Source organism: Tiliqua scincoides, chromosome 4 (genome assembly GCF_035046505.1).
Source record: "Tiliqua scincoides isolate rTilSci1 chromosome 4, rTilSci1.hap2, whole genome shotgun sequence".
NCBI lineage: Eukaryota > Metazoa > Chordata > Lepidosauria > Squamata > Scincidae > Tiliqua > Tiliqua scincoides.
Window position 1 is genome coordinate 201,193,768 of NC_089824.1, and position 19,382 is coordinate 201,213,149.

Consider the following 19,382-nt stretch of genomic DNA (forward strand, 5'->3'; position numbering starts at 1 on the left):
GCAAGATCATCCCACTAGTTTTGCAGACAAAACTCAAAGCAAATGCCCCAGAGCATAAGGATTGCTCCAGCAGATACACTTTTTGGCAATTTCCATCTAATAAAGATCACACAATCTAGCCTGAGCTGTTAATACACACTTTATCATCACAGGATTGTACTTCTTGTAATTAAAAATGAACCACTTACTTTTCATTGTCCCCTCATCTTCCTCATCTTCTGCATTTATGACCATTGTTCCCAGTTGAGACTCCAAAGTGTCATTGTATTCTATCATAGTATTGGTGCCGTCACTCATTCCACAAGCAGCTCTGATTGTGCCTGTCTCTTGTCCCCTTGCCCGCACCATGGTCCTTGAATCAGGTTCATCTTCTTCCTGGATATAGGAAGAGTACACTTCTGAATCTCATATGCAAATGCCTTTCTGAAACCATTTGTAAAATATTAGCAGCAATATGATATTGTGCAAGTACAAAACAAAAGACATATGCAATGTTAGTTTTATAATATTTAATTTGAGCTCACTGGCTGGCAACCTTCGGTCTCAAAAGACTATGGTATAAGCCTACACTACCCAGTATTCCCAAGCGGTCTCCCATCCAAGTACTAACCAGGCCTGACCCTGCTTAGCTTCTGAGATCAGACAAGATTAGGCATGTACAGGGAAACAGTTGCTGCTGTTACTATCAAGTCCACTATCAGAGCCTCTTGTGTTTCCACTCTCAAAACAGCAGCAAAATATTGGAAAGAGCACTTTGAAGAAAAAACATCTTCAGCTTAGCCATGAAATGTTTGGCAACACATTACAGATGTACTAGGAACATTAAGAAAACCTATTCAGCATAACTAAATCATGATCTTTTATTAACCATTTTATTTCAGCTTCCAAATTTTGTTCTGGTCTTTACTAGGTAACTATTGAAGATCTACTTTCTCACAACAGATGTCATGTTCAACTTTCCTCCGAAATAGATTATGGGTAGAAGTCAGCTTTCTGGCAGACATATAAAGAACAAGCCACACTTAATTTTATCAAAGTGAAAAACACAACAGATTGTGACATTGTTTGATGGAATCCTGAAAAAGCAGACATATACAACATTGATTCAAAAAAGGGACTAAAAGTAAGTATTAAATTGATTTTAAAGATGTCAGCCCGAACAACTTGTTAACAATTACATTTTATTTTGGAAGGGAAACAGATGTTCTCAGCCAGCACAATCCTCCAACTCAACACAGCTTCAAAGGATTTTTAAGATAGTGCAGTGCAGTTCAAATGTCTACCAGCCAGCCAGAGTCCAACACAACTCTAAAAAACATTATTTGGGGTTTACAGAATGTTCCAATAAGACAGGTGTGAAGGACAACTCAGGGGAAGGGGTAAGACATTATACCAGGACACATTGTGTATATTCTCACACACAAGCTTCAGAAGATGGACCATGCTTGCTTTTTAAGGACTGGATGATAGCAACCACTTACCGTGCTCACCATCAAGTCTGCTCTTCCCCACTACTCCTATATGGAAAAAAATCTATAAATCTTTTAGCTTTAAGAAACCAAGGACACGCGAGATGTACCATGAAACATTTAAGAGTCAAATGAATACAGTGCCATATATGCTTTAAAACCCTTTCCCTTTCTCCCTCACTGGCTTTTTCCCTCTCTTCTGTAATTCTCTGCCTCTTTCCATTATTTTATATGTGCTTGCTTAAAATCTTCCCTAATGTTGATCATTCGGGGGGGGGAGGGGGAGAATATGTAATATTAGCATACAGGATCATAGTAAACCATTTAGGTTCCTCTTTTTACACTCCCACCAGAATAAGCAAAGGACAGAACTCCACATTTCCTTCATGGGGAGATGCACAACACATACCCTTTCTTTGTATATTACAGTAGTAAAGCAAAAATATGAAGGTAATTATCACCATGTGTTAAGGTAATATGCTGAAAACTATGGTTCTCCAATGCTACTTGATGCTTCTTCTCTTTACTACTATAATCCATGAAGGAATTGAGATGAACATCACTCCTTCAAGGGAAGAGACCACAGTAATTTTTACCATGGTTATAAGGCCACTGGCCAACAAAGGAACCTATAAGCAAGTGTTTGAGAGCCACTTATACAGTCTAATGAAGAAAACTGCAGACGGCTATGTTACGTGAAAATCTCCTTTTTTCTCTTTTACTTGCGATTTTATGTCTGGTTATGTATCATGGACTAAAATATAATGCAGGCAAAACCTCAACATACAGGCCACAATCAAGTAGAGTCACAAGTGCATAGCTACAGATCATCCAGTTCTCTAGGGACAAGTAAATGTCTCCTATTCTCCTAAATGTCTCCTAAAAATGTGTATTGTTTAACCCAATCACTGTGTCTCCTAATCCAATCACTGTTTATGCAAACACATTTAAACTTCTCACAATCAGGTCAAATCACCTCCACTTCCCTGTGGTTATATGCATCTCAAATCCACCTCCCAGATCATACATTGTAGGAAGAAGTCTGACATAGTATTCATTTTATTGTTGTAACTCAATCACTCTTAAGTACCGTATGCAAACAGGATCAGCCTTCTTGTGTTGATGATTCATGGTATTGTTTAAACCAGCCATAGACCCCATTGATTTTGCTGATAACTGACAAATCCACTTCCCTATGAACTTATTCCCAAGTACCACCCAGCTCAGCCTGTTTGGAAAATCCCCTCTTTAAGGGAGCGCTCGCTGGCACATGCTCTCTCTCTCTCTGGGCTCCCTCCTCGGAGGACAACACATTTGTGTTGTGAGGGTCCTCCATAGGACTCTCCACCCCCCCCCCCATCCAACTGCTTTTCAGGACAGGTAACTATATGCGTCTGAAGCTCTTTCCCTTCCTTCTTTTCCATCTATTTTTCCTCCTCTCCCCATCTTTAGTTAGCAACTGGGTTTAGAACAAACCAGGGACCCCGTAAATCCTTCCCTACAAATTTCCCTTTTCCTAATTTCCTCGGATGCACCAAATACCCTCCACACACAACCACCATGAAAGCTAGGTACAATATATTCAAGAAATAGAACCAAGAAATGTGCATTATGTTTACCTTTGTGCTTTTGTAATAAAACTATAATCTTGTACTGAAAGTTGTCTTTCTCTCAGTCTCCCTTTTAAGCAAAAAGGAATTTTCTCTGCATTATGCTGTTATCTAGCCTGTGATCCTGAAGTTTCCAAAAAAGGGTAATATACTAATTCCCCTAAACAAAACAGCCCTTTTGGTAACAGCTAAGCCAGCTAATATGGAACCAACAGCAAAGCTACTACAAGAAGCACAAAGGATTAAGCAGTTTTTCGTACTCACTGAGTTTTCTTCATCATCTTGATACAACTCCCGCTGTTGGGCTTCCTGAATTTTCAGTTTAACATCCATTGCCTCATTAATCAGATCTCGAAGAATAAAAACTCCTTTGGCACTTTTTACGAATGGATGCTAAAACACACATACATGAAATTGAAAGCTTTGAACTAAAATACAGCAGCAAAAAATCCTTACCCAGAGCTATGTTAATGCCTTGAATTATGTTGACTCAGTAAATACTCTGGTGGCAAAACAATTCCAAACTTACTCAAACTGAAGTCAAAGTTCTACCTAAATAGTGTAATTTATGAGGCAAATGAGGTTCTTTTCCTGTTTCAGTTGCATAAGGCACACAGGAGTACGGTTGCCAAACAAACTACATATGCCCAGTCTGCACAGACTCCATTAGAAACTGTCTTGATGTGCTGTAATCCTCAACATTTACATGGGGAAGAGGTTCAGTGAGTAAGGACAACTCACTTCTGAGTAAGAATGAATAGAAATAGGTAGCATTTATTTACATGGTTATAGAATGACAACTGCAGCAGTTTGGAGAAATTTACAAAGCAAATGAATGACTAAAGCAAGTAGTGAATTTCAAAGGAATCCATTGGATGTTCTAGCCCAGGGGTGTCAAGCTCCTTTCATATAGCAGGTCAAATAGTATTCAAAATGCCTATTGAGGGCTAGAAGTGATGTCAATAGGCATGAAGTCATTAAACAGGTCATGATCAGAACTAAGCACCTTTTTCTTGTTTAGGACCATTAGCTGCAGACACAGAAGAGAAAATACGCAAACCTTGATCATATTTCAAGATATGCAAGAGCCCAATTATCATGTGGGCTGCCCTTTCAGCAGACAGCACAGCTCAGCAGCTGAGAACCCAAGGGCTGAACAAAAGCTTCCACAGGTCACATCCGGCCCCTGGGCCTTATGTTAGACACCCCTATTCTAACCCAATCTCCAGTTCCAGAATATCATATCTTATACCCAGAAGATAAAAGTGTCACCCCCCTTTTACATTCCAACATAAGCAGGTACCAACCTGAAGAAGTTGTGTAGCAGTGGCTCTTTGTTCTGGACATTTCACAAGACACTGTTTTACAAAGTCGGTGAATTCATCTGACCAGTGTTCAGGCTTTCGGAATGTTGGAGGTGGGTTGGTAGGAATCATGAAAATGGCCTATAAAACATATTTTTTTCTTCTTGTTACCTCTCATCTTGTAAAGAAGTTAAACAAAAAAGGTCAAGCACACTAATATGATGCTCTTGCCAAAGCCTTAAAGACCACATGACTCTTGACTATGTTCTGTAATGGTTGGCAACTGGTAGTTCTGAGACCTATTCTTGGCCAGTGATGGATGTTCCACTAGTAAAATTGGTTGCTACCATAAATGCACCACATCGGTTCCCCATGTGTGCTGTTTTTCCAATCCTCAACATAAGCAAAAGCATGTCTTCCTTCAAACTTACTAGCCACAAAGCACCCAAGCTACTACTTTATTTCCTAGACATTGCTAAAATAAACCATAAACAGGAGTACTCAAGCTTTCCAATGATATCTACACTGCCCTTTTCCTCAGTGTGCACACAGAGCTTGCTACCAACTTCCCCATATGAGATACGGGTATGAGAATTTGATCTCAATTTCACACCTATATTAAAACTGTGAAGCCCTGGAAATATAAATTTGCCAATGGAACCAATTTGCTGTATTCTAAGAAATAATCCAAGTGAGATATCTGTGACAATGCAATTTTCCTATTATCCACCAGATAAGTGTGAAAATCATGTTTTATAAAAAGGCAGAAACATTTTGTTAATGTCAAAGAAAAAAATTTCAGGGAAATGCAACTAGACTTCATGGAAAGGCAATTTGGTTTGCTCATTCCCACAACATGAAGCCCTTGTCTGCCTAAAAAAATTGTACCTACAGGTATAACCTCATTATCCATAAATTTGTCACCCACAGTTTTATCTGAATGTGATAAGAAGGGCACTTTAAATCAAAGAAAAAAAGACTTAACAATAGCCTCCTTAATGGGGAAGAGGGCAGTCAGTAGACATCCATCAATCATTCTTTCTCCAGACACTTAGAACAGCTTCACTCCCAGGCAAGCAACCTCTCCCTTCCTCCTGAGCATGTGAAAGAATGCAAGTCATCATCTCCTCCATTCTTTCCCTGCACTGGGCTCCCAGGGAAAGGAGGGGTTGCTGCCTCAGAGTGAAGCCTTTCTATGAGCCTGGAGAGAGACTGATTGCCTCTTAGTGCATTACAAAAGGTCAGCAAGGCTGTTTTTAAAATTGCTGAGCAAAAGGACAGTGGTTTTTAAATGGATTTGCTTTACTGTGATTTTTACCCTCCACATCAGTTCTGGGAACAAAACCCTCCGGAATAACAAGACTCAATCCATATACTCTTCAATTAAACAGAAATTAAGTGAACAAGGCAGTGCTGGTCTATTGACCTGGGCTTAAAACCTGACATGTGAGCTTCAGCATTTTTTCGCTGTACCCATTTAGGCTCTTTTTATCCTAGATCCTTACACCTTCTTAAACTGAGAGAATGGAATAGGAAGTATTTGGATCAGGGGGAGGATTTCAGCATTCTTTGCCACTGATGGGCAACTGCACCCATGGAAGCACAAACTGCCACACAGAATACCATCAGCAGCAGAAAGACTGTAGAGAAAAGATGAAGACAGGTATACAACCTTCCAGCATGGAGAAACAGCAGCGCTACAATTTCTTCAAGTTCTTAATGCAGCTAGTACTTATTCATTTGCCCTTGGGATCTACTGCTTAAATACACCAAGGGACCCTTCATTCTTCCTCCACTGAGCTATGCTAATTTCTACCCAGGGCCGGCTTCATCAGGGCAACTTGGCTGATTGGAATGAATTGATTGCAATTGTTTTATTTTAGTTGATTTTATGTGTTGATTTTATTTATATATTTATTCTATGTGCTATGATTTTATGAATTGTTATTAGCCACATTGAGCTCTGGAAAGGCAGGATGTAAGTTTCAAAATAAAATAAGATTGAGTAAGAAGAACTGCAATGCTTTTAAAAAATATCACAAATTGGGGGTTCTTCAATTTTGTAGTTGCTCCAAAACACTAACCCTCATTGGGTGAATATCAGCATATGGTGGCTTTCCCTCAGCCATTTCAATTGCAGTAATCCCCAGGGACCAGATATCTGCCAGACAATTGTATCCAATTTCTTGGATCACTTCTGGCGCCATCCAAAATGGTGTTCCTATCACCGTGTTCCTTTTAGCCATGGTATCCTAAGTAAAAGAAAGCAACATTTAGGTTAGCTAGCAGAAGAAAGGGTGGCGACGCTTCCTAAAAGCAGACTTGCACACAGTAAAGTACTGGAAGGATAGCAACTTCAAATACAATGAAAACTGAAGTGACATCCTAAATCCTCCTAACCCGCACCACATTTAATATAAATTTTTAGTAAAGTGGAAATTCAAAAGGTTTGCATCAGTCACAGCCTTGGAAAATCAGTTTCTTTGGGATTGACTTGTACTAATTTATGGCTTCCAGAAATGACTCAGAAGCATCTGAGCAAGCTGCAGCCTTTAGGTGAACCAGCACCTCAATGTAAAGGTCATACACTACTATTGCATTAATCATAACAGCTTGAAAAGGGGACAGCAAGATCATGCAAGGAAGGGGAGGAGTGTGGTACAATCCCTTGTGGAAGTGCAGAGTCATATTGCACTGCATACACAATCACATACACGGCAAGTCAAAAGGTGATGCTGTGCAAGCGTCTCCCACCTATGAGCTTAACGGCACACTTGTGTGCTACCAAGGAACGCATGCAACGGAGATCAGCTAACTGTGAATCAATCCTCAAAAACTGTATAAGCAACTCAATTACTAGTGGAAAAACATTCTGAAAACAGTTCCTACTCACTGTAAGCTGGCCTGCTACTCCAAAATCTGCAAGTTTAGCATGTCCTTCTGTATTGAGTAATATGTTGCCAGCTTTAATATCACGATGTATTTTCCTCATGAAATGCAGGTATTCAAGTCCTTTGAGTGTTGACTGTATTATTGTAGCTATTTCATCTTCCATTAACTGGAGAAAGAAAATATGTCAGCATCTTCCAACAGTTGTCCTATGCCAAAAGACACCGCCAACATCTCTTAAAATACACAAAAGACTGCCCTACCCAGAATGAGGGTTTTAATCTTCATTATTATCTACCTTGAATGAACAGGTAGGTCTCATTCTAATACAAGAAAGGAACATTATTTCCCTGCCATTATTTATTTATTTAACTGGTAATAACACAGGGCAGCATTCAGATCAATGCTCCATGAACTGAAGTTCCTTCTATAAGCAGACAAAAAGTTCTCCTTGCTCAAGGATCCCTTTTACTTGCAGAAGGACCCTCTAAAAATCACAACATTTTAAAGGCAACTCTAAGATACACCAACACCAATCAAAGCTTTGTTCAAATTCCTAGTTTCCTCAAGCAGCTTTGTTCAGCACTCCATCACTTCAATTATTCTCTTAGAGACCGCACTATTCTATTTTTCACATTTTTATATCATCCTTCCTCCAAGGAAACCAGGGTGGTATACATACCTCCTCCCTTCCTTCTGTCCTCACAACCCTGTGAGGTAAGTGAAACAGAAAGTGTGTGGCCCAAAGTCACCCAGAAAGATTCATGGATGAGCAGAGATTTGAACCTGAATCTTCCAGGTCTAAATCCAATTCCTGAACCATTACACCACCCTGTTTGAATACTACTTCATTTGGCCTAATCTCATTGGAAATGGAGATGGCTGGGTCAGCAGTACATTGGCCTGGTCCAGCTCTTCAAAAGAGGGGTGGGTTGGCAGGAAGGAGGAAGAGATCAGAAGGTAGCAGCAAGTGATAGAAACTTCTGTGTTGCAGGAACAACTGTGGGGAAAGCCATCCACTTCCACACACGCCTAGTTATCTGGTGACAACAGTACTTTTTAAAGTATTATGCACATATTCCCTACCATATGTTGTCAGTGTAAGTGTAAACGCACTGCTGATTTGTGCAGATGTATACCCTCTAGGAGCAAGTCAGTAATGAGGATGCTGAGTCTGAATGTTGCTGCTATCTCAATGGTGCCAAAGTAGTATTTCATTTGTGTAGTCCACATCTTATATCACCCTCTCTTTCCCCCCAAAGTCAGGTCAGTGAACAGAAGGAACACACTACTGTGCTACTTAGCTTCAAATCTAGTATGATCAATTAACAGTCAATACTTTCATCTGAAAAGTGTCGAGATGTCGAGATAAAAGGCACACATACCGTTTTATTTCGCAGTCGAATGATATCAGACACAGATCCAGCACCGCAATATTCCATTACTATCCAGAGGTCCGTGTTCTTAAAATAGCTGCCATAATATTTGACTACATGGGGACTAAAAATTAAAGAACATGTCACTGAACTGGCTGAAACTAGAGTATATTTCAAACACTCGACAAAGCACTTGCTGTAACATTCAGGACCCATTAAAAATGACGAACCCAGAAAAAGGAAATCCTCTGTCACTCTTACTTCTGCAATGTCACTGTCAGAAGAATGATTTTGGAAACCCAAACAAGACACACAGGACTGCACTGTAGAGAGAAAGAGCTCAGCCTAGAGTTATTGCTAGCCAACCTAAAGGACAAAATATGATTAAAGGAAAGACATGCATTCTAATAGAACAGCCTCTTAAGGAGGTACCAAAGATCGCCAAGGCTGGGGGTTATGTAAAAAATGCTATCATAAAAATTCAGCTATTTAGTTACAAATAAATGTAAGAACACTCTACAACACACTGCTATTCTTTAGCAGGAAGTAGGTTGTCCTGTATTAACAACTTCAGTGCTCTAGGAGTATTCTGCATTTCGTAAGCATATACCACTTTTCAGAAACAAACAGCTCACACAGTAGTTTACAAAGCAAAATGAAGGAAGAGATGTCTCCTGTCCCAAAGGGGCTCAATCTCTCTTCCTCTGCCTACCTCTGCCATTGAAGTTAAGCAGGTAGCTACAAGAAATCAGGCCATTTCTATAACAGCACACCCCATAAAACTTACCGCCAAGAGAGCAGTCAAGATAGTTGATTGACAACAATTTTCTTAAGAGATAAGACTTTCTTTATAATTTAGCTGGGCCCTTGGTGTGTAGAATCATTTTCTTCAATAGCTCTCCAGTTTCCTGTGAAGTTTCGTGTGTTCTCAATGATATGATGTTCTTGTGCTTACTTTTTAAAAAATGTAATCTGTAATTGGTTTTTTATTTTGGAATTGTTTTTTAATCTAAGATGCTTTGAGAATTCATTTTTTAGCCAACAGGTGGGATAAGCTTTTTAATAAATGTATTTTGATAACACAATGGTCCTAAATTCAGCTCATAATTTGCTGCTCTAAGCAATCTACAACATGGTACATGGGCAAAAAGGAAATATAGGAAAGGAATTCATTTCATGCTCTTACAAATGTTCTATATAATTTGGTTTGGCATACTAGTCAAGCTATTATTTGTAGTTGGCACAACCTCCCCATCCCCTTCCCTTTAGCATGTTCAGAGACTTCGGGGCTTTTAAAGATGATACAAGCTGCACCTTTATGCTGTCATCTCTATAAAAACCTTTTGGAAAAACCTCTGAGAGGGGGAAGGGGGTGTTTTATCTCTTGCCATTGGATTTTGCAGAAGACTGCAGCAGTATTATGTTTGAGAGTGTAACTCTCATTGCCCCCTACCCTAAACCAGGGAACTTGGGGAAAGAAGGAATAGTTTCTCTCCCTCTCTTTCCTACAAAAGCCCTTCATGCAAGAAATTTTGCCTTCTTTCCTTCCTCCTCCTTCCTACCAGAGAAAAGGAAATATTATTTCTCTCCCACATGCCTGGGTATTTTCTGAAAGTAGAAAGTATGAACCACTGGCGATAAAGTGAAATATGGAACTGTAGCATTTACCTATCACATTGCTGCATTATAGATATCTCTTTAATGATCTCCTGAAGGTCAGACTCAACAGGAACTTGCTTGATTGCAACAACTTGGCCAGTTTCTTTATGAATAGCTTTGAACACGCTGCCATAGGACCTGTAACAAGACATACAAACTTGAAACACAGTAAGGCAAAAAAGCTCTGTGTTGGTGGATACCACATACTGCATGAGAAGTTTTATTTAACAAGGTTAACCTAGTTCCAACCTTGTGAACTTATTCAGCAGTAAGGATCATTATCAAGAACACACCATAAACCAAGAGGCTGAAAATCATCTGTATTCTGCATTAAGAAATAGCATGTTAATAGAAACAGATACATGAACTCAGAAGGCACAAGGTGTTCTGAAGAGACAGGCTTTTAAAATTTCTATTCAGTAAAAGTTGAAAATAATTGAACAAACAGTGTTCATCACAAATTATCCTCAGATGGCTATTTTATAATTTTACACACACACACACACACACACACACACACACACACACACACAGTATGCAAAGTGGGGCCAGACAGCCATGAAATGAAACAGATAGCAGTAGGCCTATTGCATCTTATAAAGCGATGAAAGGGACAAAATTAAGAACAGGGTAATATTCACAAAAGTAAGTCTTGCACATGCTAACATGGGCTCTAGTATCCAAAAGCTCATACCACGTAAAATTGTTAGCCCTTAAGGTACCAAAAAAATCTTAGCATTGATTTTATTACTGAAGATTAACATAGCTCCCTCTTTGGAAAACATTTGACATGTATAATACAGTGTTGTTTTAAGCTGCACTTGAGATTTAGAACTAGGCAGAGGCATTGCTGAGTATAGGGGTTTTTCCTATACTTTCCTTTCCTACTTTCCCAGAAGTAGCTTTATTTAGTGCTATGGGGCCATTCTGAAGCCCGCAGTGGCCACAGGCAGACGCATGTGGCTCTGCAGGCTTCAGAAAGCTCTCTGTGTGCCGGTTGCCTTCAGAGGATTTAAAGGGGCCAAAACCACAGATTTTCTTATCCATGGTTTTTGGTATCAGTAGAGGGTTCAAGAATTGATCCCTATGAAAACCAAGACCCTACCTGTACCTGCTTCTATCAACAAACAGGTGCTGGAGCAGGCAACCTTCAAATCTGACACAGAGAACAAGCAAAGTGTTTCTAGTAGCCGTAAAAAACAGTGAGACATCATTTCAAAATCAATAATGATCAGGAAACGGTATGTTGGGATTAAGGCAGAGGGTCAACAAATTTTATATTATCTGATGAGCAGTAACAGACTTTCGGTTAAACACTGCAGACAGACAAGCTTAGCTCTTGCAGAAGCAGAAAGCCACTCTTGATTAAATGCTCTGCCCTCAAAAATAGCATAATTTTAGAAAATTTGTAATGGATCATAGCCATCCAAGGACGTGGTTTAATGAACCTAAGCATATTACTTGAACTTCCTCACAACCACAATAGTGACAGCTCCATGGTTTCAGATCTGTCCCAGATTTTTTCCTATAAAAAAGAGTTAGTGACCTATTCTATGATTTGGAGATGAAATAAGGAGGTTTTTAAACAATCCATCACCATGTAGATCAGTGATTTTCAATCTTTTTTGGTCTCACGGCACACTGACAAGGTGCTAAAATTGTCAACACCATCAGTGTTTTGGCAATTGACAAGGCACACCATGCTGCTGGTGGGGGACTTACATCCCCCAGTGGCTCTACTAATTAATAACCCTCCCCAAATTCCTGCAGCACACCTGCGAACCATTTGCGGCACACCAGTGTGCCATGGCACACTGGTTGAAAATGGCAGATGTAGATACTACATGTGGTTGTTGTGGTTACATTTCTAAAATAGTCCTATCATATATCCTGAAAACACTCAGCAAACTAAATCAAGGAGGTTGTCAATAACGAATATAGCCCATCTCCAAGGCAAGAAAAAAACCTTTGCTTCCTCCATACAAAATGAAGTTTTGGTATCTTAGTCCTGGCGTAGTTTAAATATACAGTGGTGCCTCGCAAGACGAATGCCTCCCGCAACGAAAAACTCACAAGACGAAAGCGTTTTTGCGATTTTTTGGTGACTCGCAAGACGAATTTTTCTATGGCCGTGCTTCGCAAGACGAATTTTTTTGCATTTTTTTTGTTTTGGTTTGTTTTAAATCACACAACCGTTAATACCCAGGTCATGCTTAAAAAGTTGAAGTTTTGTGCTTGAAATTTTTGAAATACTCTGTACAGTATGTATGCCCTTAAAGAGCACTTAATAAACACTTTGTAAACCAAATTTGACTTTGTTCTGACTTTTTTTGCCCATAGAAACACATTAATTAAATTTCAATGCATTCCTATGGGAAACCGCGCTTCACAAGACAAAATTTTCGCAATACGAAACGACTCGCGGAACGAATTAATTTCGTCTTGCGAGGCACCACTGTATATCCTTTCAAGTTAGCTGTCTTTTCAAGTGGGAATTCCAAACATATCTGAAGGTGAAGCAAAAGTTGCTTTCAATAGCTGAATAGCCTTTGGGAATAACCATGTGGCCAAAACCACAAACCAAACCCTTAAACTAAAGGAGGTCAACGGAGAAATCAAATCAGAAGTGTTATAAAACTGCATCCTCCTTTCCCAGAACTTACACAGACTGTTGGAAAAGGAATAACTATACTCATCCACATGTTGTTCTGCAAAATATAGCTAAATGAGAAATTTAATACCACCCAAGAAACTTTTGAAAGTCACTGTATTTTATTATTGAAGCAAGACAACTCAAGAAGGGTGTTTATGAATTAATGGAAAAGAAGTCTTAATCAGGAAGTGGCAGAGGAAGAATTAAATGGCCTTAAAGATCCAGAGATGTCTTTTTTGTGGGACAGAAATGTAAACCTGTATAACAGATAAGCCCCTTAACAACAGATAAGTCTGCAGTATTCAAAGGCATTGAGGACAAATGTTGTCTGCCCAATTCCAGTAGCTAGTAATGAATTAAAAATGCAGTTTAGACATTAAAAAAGTAGCACAATCACAATACCAATGAACCAAAGACTTGATCAGAGGGAACCTAATCTTCATTGAACAAGCTATGACACACACCACTGGCACACAAACAGTATATGGATATCAATTCAAGTCCATAAATAACCACATGAATGGACCTAACATACATAACCAGATCCAACATGTCCAAATCAGCCTGCAATGACTACAATCATTGTGCCCCAAGGATCTGTCCTGGGACCGGTGCTTTTCAACCTCTTCATAAATGACCTGGAGACAGGGTTGAGCAGTGAAGTGGCTAAGTTTGCAGAAGACACCAAACTTTTCCAAGTGGTGAAGACCAGAAGTGATTGTGAGGAGCTCCAGAAGGATCTCTCCAGACTGGCAGAATGGGCAGCAAAATGGCAGATGCGCTTCAGTGTCAGTAAGTGTAAAGTCATGCACATTGGGGCAAAAAATCAAAACTTTAGATATAAGCTGATGGGTTCTGAGCTGTCTGTGACAGATCAGGAGAGAGATCTTGGGGTGGTGGTGGACAGGTCGATGAAAGTGTCGACCCAATGTGTGGCGGCAGTGAAGAAGGCCAATTCTATGCTTAGGATCATTAGGAAGGGTATTGAGAACAAAACGGCTAGTATTATAATGCCGTTGTACAAATCTATGGTAAGGCCACACCTGGAGTATTGTGTCCAGTTCTGGTCGCCGCATCTCAAAAAAGACATAGTGGAAATGGAAAAGGTGCAAAAGAGAGCAACTAAGATGATTACGGGGCTGGGGCACCTTCCTTATGAGGAAAGGCTGCGGTGTTTGGGCCTCTTCAGCCTAGAAAAGAGACGCCTGAGGGGGGACATGATTGAGACATACAAAATTATGCAGGGGATGGACAGAGTGGATAGGGAGATGCTCTTTACACTCTCACATAATACCAGAACCAGGGGACATCCACTAAAATTGAGTGTTGGGCGGGTTAGGACAGACAAAAGAAAATATTTCTTTACTCAGCGTGTGGTCGGTCTGTGGAACTTCTTGCCACAGGATGTGGTGCTGGCGTCTAGCCTAGACGCCTTTAAAAGGGGATTGGACAAGTTTCTGGAGGAAAAATCCATTATGGGGTACAAGCCATGATGTGTATGTGCAACCTCCTGATTTTAGAAATGGGTTATGTCAGAATGCCAGATGCAAGGGAGGGCACCAGGATGAGGTCTCTTGTTGTGCTCCCTGGGGCATTTGGTGGGCTGCTGTGAGATACAGGAAGCTGGACTAGATGGGCCTATGGCCTGATCCAGTGGGGCTGTTCTTATGTTCTTACAATCTAAATCTACATCCTTGCATGTGCACAAGGATTTTCACATCCAGCCATGGACAGAAAAAGGGAAGTTTCCCATAGTAAAGTACCAGTTGCATACAAGGCACAATTTAATGGACTGTAGGCAGAACAACCGTCCCAATCTTTGGCACGCCCTGATGCCCCTGTGAGCTGCAAAAACACTGCTTCCAGAAGTAACTGGCAATGGCGTTTGCCAGCTACTTCCAGGTTAAGACCACGGCTCAGGGCGGGTGGGAGAGCTTTCCCCCCCAGAGCATGAAAACCATGTTGGTCTGAGTCTCCTACTGCTGCTCATAGCTCCCATCAAGGTCTCACTGCCAGCTGCTCCAGAGAGTGCCTTGCTTCACCCCAGGGCATTATGACACATAGTCTGGGAAATTCTGGTTCAAATTGTTGCTTTTGCTATCTATGTAAATCTAGAAACAGTGTTCTACAGGACACATGAAAGACCCTCCCCCCAAAAAATTTTACAGATTGTGTCTTTCAAAAAAAAAAAAAATCAGTAAGTGGTCAGTACTTACATTCATATCGGTCATAACAACACACTTACCCTTCTCCAAGTTTCTCTAGCACATCAAAAACCTCTTCTGGTTGCTTCGTTAAACTATCTTCATCTAGCTTTCTTAGCTGCCTGTAAGGGGGAAAAAATGAACAACATTATTTATTAGCAATTTATATACTGCCATTTTGCAGGTAACAAAACCTGGCACCCAAGAGGATTTACAACAGAAGACACACACAGTAAAGTCACAGAGATTATGCAAATTTCACAGAACTGGCCTTGATGAAAGACTATCAGCTGTAGCAAAATACTTAGTCTGTTCAACCAAATCAGGAAACATGCAAGAGAAAAAAGTCTACCCATACTGGGGGAAACCCCTAATGGTACAGCAGCACTAATGCAAAACTCTGTTTAAGGGCAGAGAGAGGAAGGAGGTTCTTATTCACAGTGTAGGCCCAACTGTGCCATGACCAGGCCCATAGGGTCTCCTGTTCCTGTCCAGGAGCACTAGAAATGCCCACTGGCTATGATATTGGCATCATGCCACTGGCATCATGGAACAAGTGGGTTAACTATGCATTAAGAGCTATATGCAATACCAAGTGATAAAGAGCATACTGATCTATTAAAGTCTGTGTAACTGGCACCACTAAGTTCAAGGAATGTGCATCTTTGCACCAGCTGGCACCACAATGAAGGAAGTATCCAATTCTTAAAAGTACAATCTACCTCATATATACAATTAGTAGTAAGTCCAAAGACCTCTACATAGGTTTTGGAAAATCAAATAAGCACACTATTTTCTCTGTTATGGGCTGAATATCAACAGATGATAGAAGAATCAATAGCATGTGTGAAATACACAATGACTTTCTAAAATGAGGAAGCATTACTAAAAGTCAAACCCGGGAAGTGGTGAAATACCAGAAGCAGCAACCAGCTTCAAAGATAAGCATTAAGACCGCAGAACTTGTTCTTATTTGAAAATGAAGCCAGCAGAAAGACTTGGGTCACCACTCCCAGGTAGAAAGGAATGCAGATAAAAATATTAGTGGACAATGTCTCAAATGTATCCCATTGAGAAAAAAGGGACAAAATATGGACATTCAACCAACACACAAATATTTTAGACACCAATTTTACTTCAAAACATAATTGCTGTGTTAGGCTTAGAAACAAAGTAGGCCTTCAACTTGGTTAGTTCAACTAGACAAATAGTATAGTAGTATTTAAAGCATAAATTCAGTAGGACTCTTTAAAAAAAAGAATGATCTACTAATTACAAAATCCAAGCTAAATTTATATAATACACACACTGTTACTATGACAAACCTATTCTGAAACACTGGGGTCAGATTGTAATTCCTAAAAGAGGGACGAGGGGAGAGGCAAGCAAGCAGGTATTCTTTTACACAGGTATTCTTGGTGCCACAAGATATTTGACCAAGTCCATATAATTGGGAGTAAATTGATCAGCATCTCTATGTACTTAAAAAATGTTGCATTTGTGTTTTATCTTCACAAACTGCAACTTTGCAACAAATATGACTGACTTGCTTAGCGCAGCCATCTGAATGTGGGCCAACATACATTCAAATTAAGGAAGATGAACTCTAATCATTATTTCAAAGCGAACAATGACAGCAGGTGTACTATTAGTGAATAGAGAGCTAGACTGTAACCAAGGCAATGGATTTCAAATCCTAATTCAGTTCACTGGCTGACTTTGGGCCAGAAATCACATCTCAATTTAACACATTTTTTCCCTGCCCACAGATGTACGCATTTGGTTCCTGTTGCATATATGCAATTTTGGGCAGAAATGGCTTAACCAGCCTCACTGGTGGTGGGACAATCATATGCACTGCCCTGAGTGCCTTTGGAGAAAGCCAAGTTTTTTTGTTTGCTTTGTTTTGTTTTTTAAGTAATAAACAAGTAGATAATGGCTAACATTTCTGTCAATATCAGCCACCCAAACTGGGTTGCACATAAGTAAAATCACAGCTGAACTGGAATTTGTTTGAAGACAGTACTGGTCATCACACACACACACACACACAAAAGTGTAAATCGGTATGTAGACAAGGTATTGTTACCATCAATGTAAGTATTCACATGTAGGTTCTCTTTGAGAAAAAGAAAACAAAAGTAGTGCTCTCAAAGTCACAAAACAAAGGAAGCTCATCATGCGAATGTTCCATCAAAAGAGAGAGCATATACACTGCTGCACATCTCTGATAGCATTCTAACCAACAGAAACTTCGGTAAGCTGCTCAAAAGTCTGGCTGTTCCTGATTGGGGTTGTTCAGTTACAGCCTGCAGTGTACTGATAGGCAACTACTGACTGAAAGACTTCTTTAACTAACCAAACTGCAATTGGGCCTCCCAGACAAGTAATGCCAGGCGTTTATCTTATTTGCATTAAAAACAAGAAACACAAATGAAAAGAGTAAACAGGTTCCCTAATACCAAGATAATTAAGTTGCTCTGGGTTAATTAAAAAAAATATTTCAATTTTGACAGATCAAACTGTATTAGGAGTTGGCACTTTACTACTAACCTAGGATGGATTCAGACAAGTATATGCAGTAGTCTTCACTGTTCCTGAATACACTGTACCTACCCACAGGACTTTCAAGAGGAGGTTGCAGGGGGTACTACTGTACCTGGGCCAGGGGTCAAAAAGGGGGCCCAGGTGCCAAAAGAGGGAAGCTGGACATTTCCTGTCATCTCAGTTGGTCTCATGGAGAGTAAAAGATGGAGGCTGGGTGAACCGGGTGAGTAGACCTGGGCTCCAGAGACTTTTCTGGCTTTTACCACTTTTCCTCTGCCCTGTTCACCCCTCCCTTCCCCCTTTGGGAAGTGACGCCTTGTACCCCCTGATAAAATTCCTCTCAAAGGTTCTGATTCCCATAGATACAGGCAGCCACTCATCTTAATGCTGGCCTGCTGAAATGGAGCCACTAAGCATGCTATCAATCATAACCAATTTGTAGGTATGAGGCTACAGGAAGGGGGTGGGAAGGAGAAAAGCATAGGCCACAGACTACTACAGTGAGTACATGTCTGAATTATCTGAAGGAAAAGAGAACTGGGAGATATTGCCGTTTAGTGATGGAAACATGCACTTCTCTCAACCACCAATTCCAACCAACTACTAAGATATCAAAAGAAATAAAATCATATAACAAGTTGTTCTTTGATAGGCTTGTGCCTTTTTAAGACATTTTTGAACAAACCAACATTCAGTCACATCTTCCCTGTGAATAATGTGGTTTGATATCTTCTGGAATCCTCAAACTCCAGAAATATTACAAAACCTCAATATATTTAATACTGTGTTTCCAAACACATAGTTTATGAACCATGAAATGAAGTTCACAGACCTACGGTTACCCTGCAATAGAATTTATGGGAAAAAGAGGAAGGGAGAGCATATTTACCTATCTATCTTTAGTTTTACTTCCATATATCTACACTCTATTCTGATTTCTTCAATGAGAACTTTCTTCCAAGCCGATACAGAAAATAAAGAATTGGAGTTATCCTTGAGCAAGTGTTGCCCACCACCTGGTAAAGCTTAGGGAACAAGTTCAGATACTCTTTATTCTGGGCATCTAATAAATAAGAGGGAGGTGTTTTTAGCATTTTGAACATTTGACATAAATTTAACCTTAGTTTCAATTCTGTTTCAAGGTCAAAGCTAACCCAAGTTGCTTCTTCAATTTCAGTAAATTACACAATCCACAAGCCACTTAGGACATGTGGTGAAGTATTTTGAATACTCAAAAGTGTGATGTAAATGTTATGTATTATCTTAAAACTTATACCAGTTTTGAAGATGCTGGCTTTCCATCAGCTTTTATCACTTAGAATTTGTCATTCCAGGACTCCAGACTTTTTTGTTCACTTTTGGCTATCATGCTTACAAATCAGCACTGGCAAAGAGCTGAAGTAGGAAGTGTTGGTCTATGTCTACACATTTCCTACATGCCGTCACAGAATGCACTGGCCATCACTGTGCATGATCATCTGTACATCACTTGCACTCTATTTCCTACAGAGAATCCGTCTCCATGTGGTATGTGAATATGACTGTAATGAACAGCATACAAAGCTACAATATAATTCGTTTTGACTTGTGGGCCTGGACTTACAAGTTAGGCTTGAGCTTCTGGGGAAGAACATTTTCTTTGTGCATACAGCATCCTAGGTTCAATCCCTA

At 40.0% G+C, this 19,382-nt stretch overlaps 1 protein-coding gene across 1 annotated transcript in view; it reads right to left on the reverse strand.

Annotated features, from left to right (window-relative positions):
• STK4 (serine/threonine kinase 4) overlaps positions 1-19,382 on the reverse strand; it is a 67,952-nt gene that overhangs the window by 46,542 nt on the left and 2,028 nt on the right. The window contains exons 2-9 of the mRNA XM_066623675.1: positions 15,206-15,286; positions 10,317-10,445; positions 8,658-8,772; positions 7,277-7,441; positions 6,468-6,635; positions 4,387-4,524; positions 3,344-3,472; positions 189-375 (exon numbers count right to left, since the gene is read on the reverse strand). Coding sequence (XP_066479772.1) covers positions 189-375; positions 3,344-3,472; positions 4,387-4,524; positions 6,468-6,635; positions 7,277-7,441; positions 8,658-8,772; positions 10,317-10,445; positions 15,206-15,286 — 1,112 coding nt within the window. The remainder of the gene's footprint in view (positions 1-188; positions 376-3,343; positions 3,473-4,386; positions 4,525-6,467; positions 6,636-7,276; positions 7,442-8,657; positions 8,773-10,316; positions 10,446-15,205; positions 15,287-19,382) is intronic.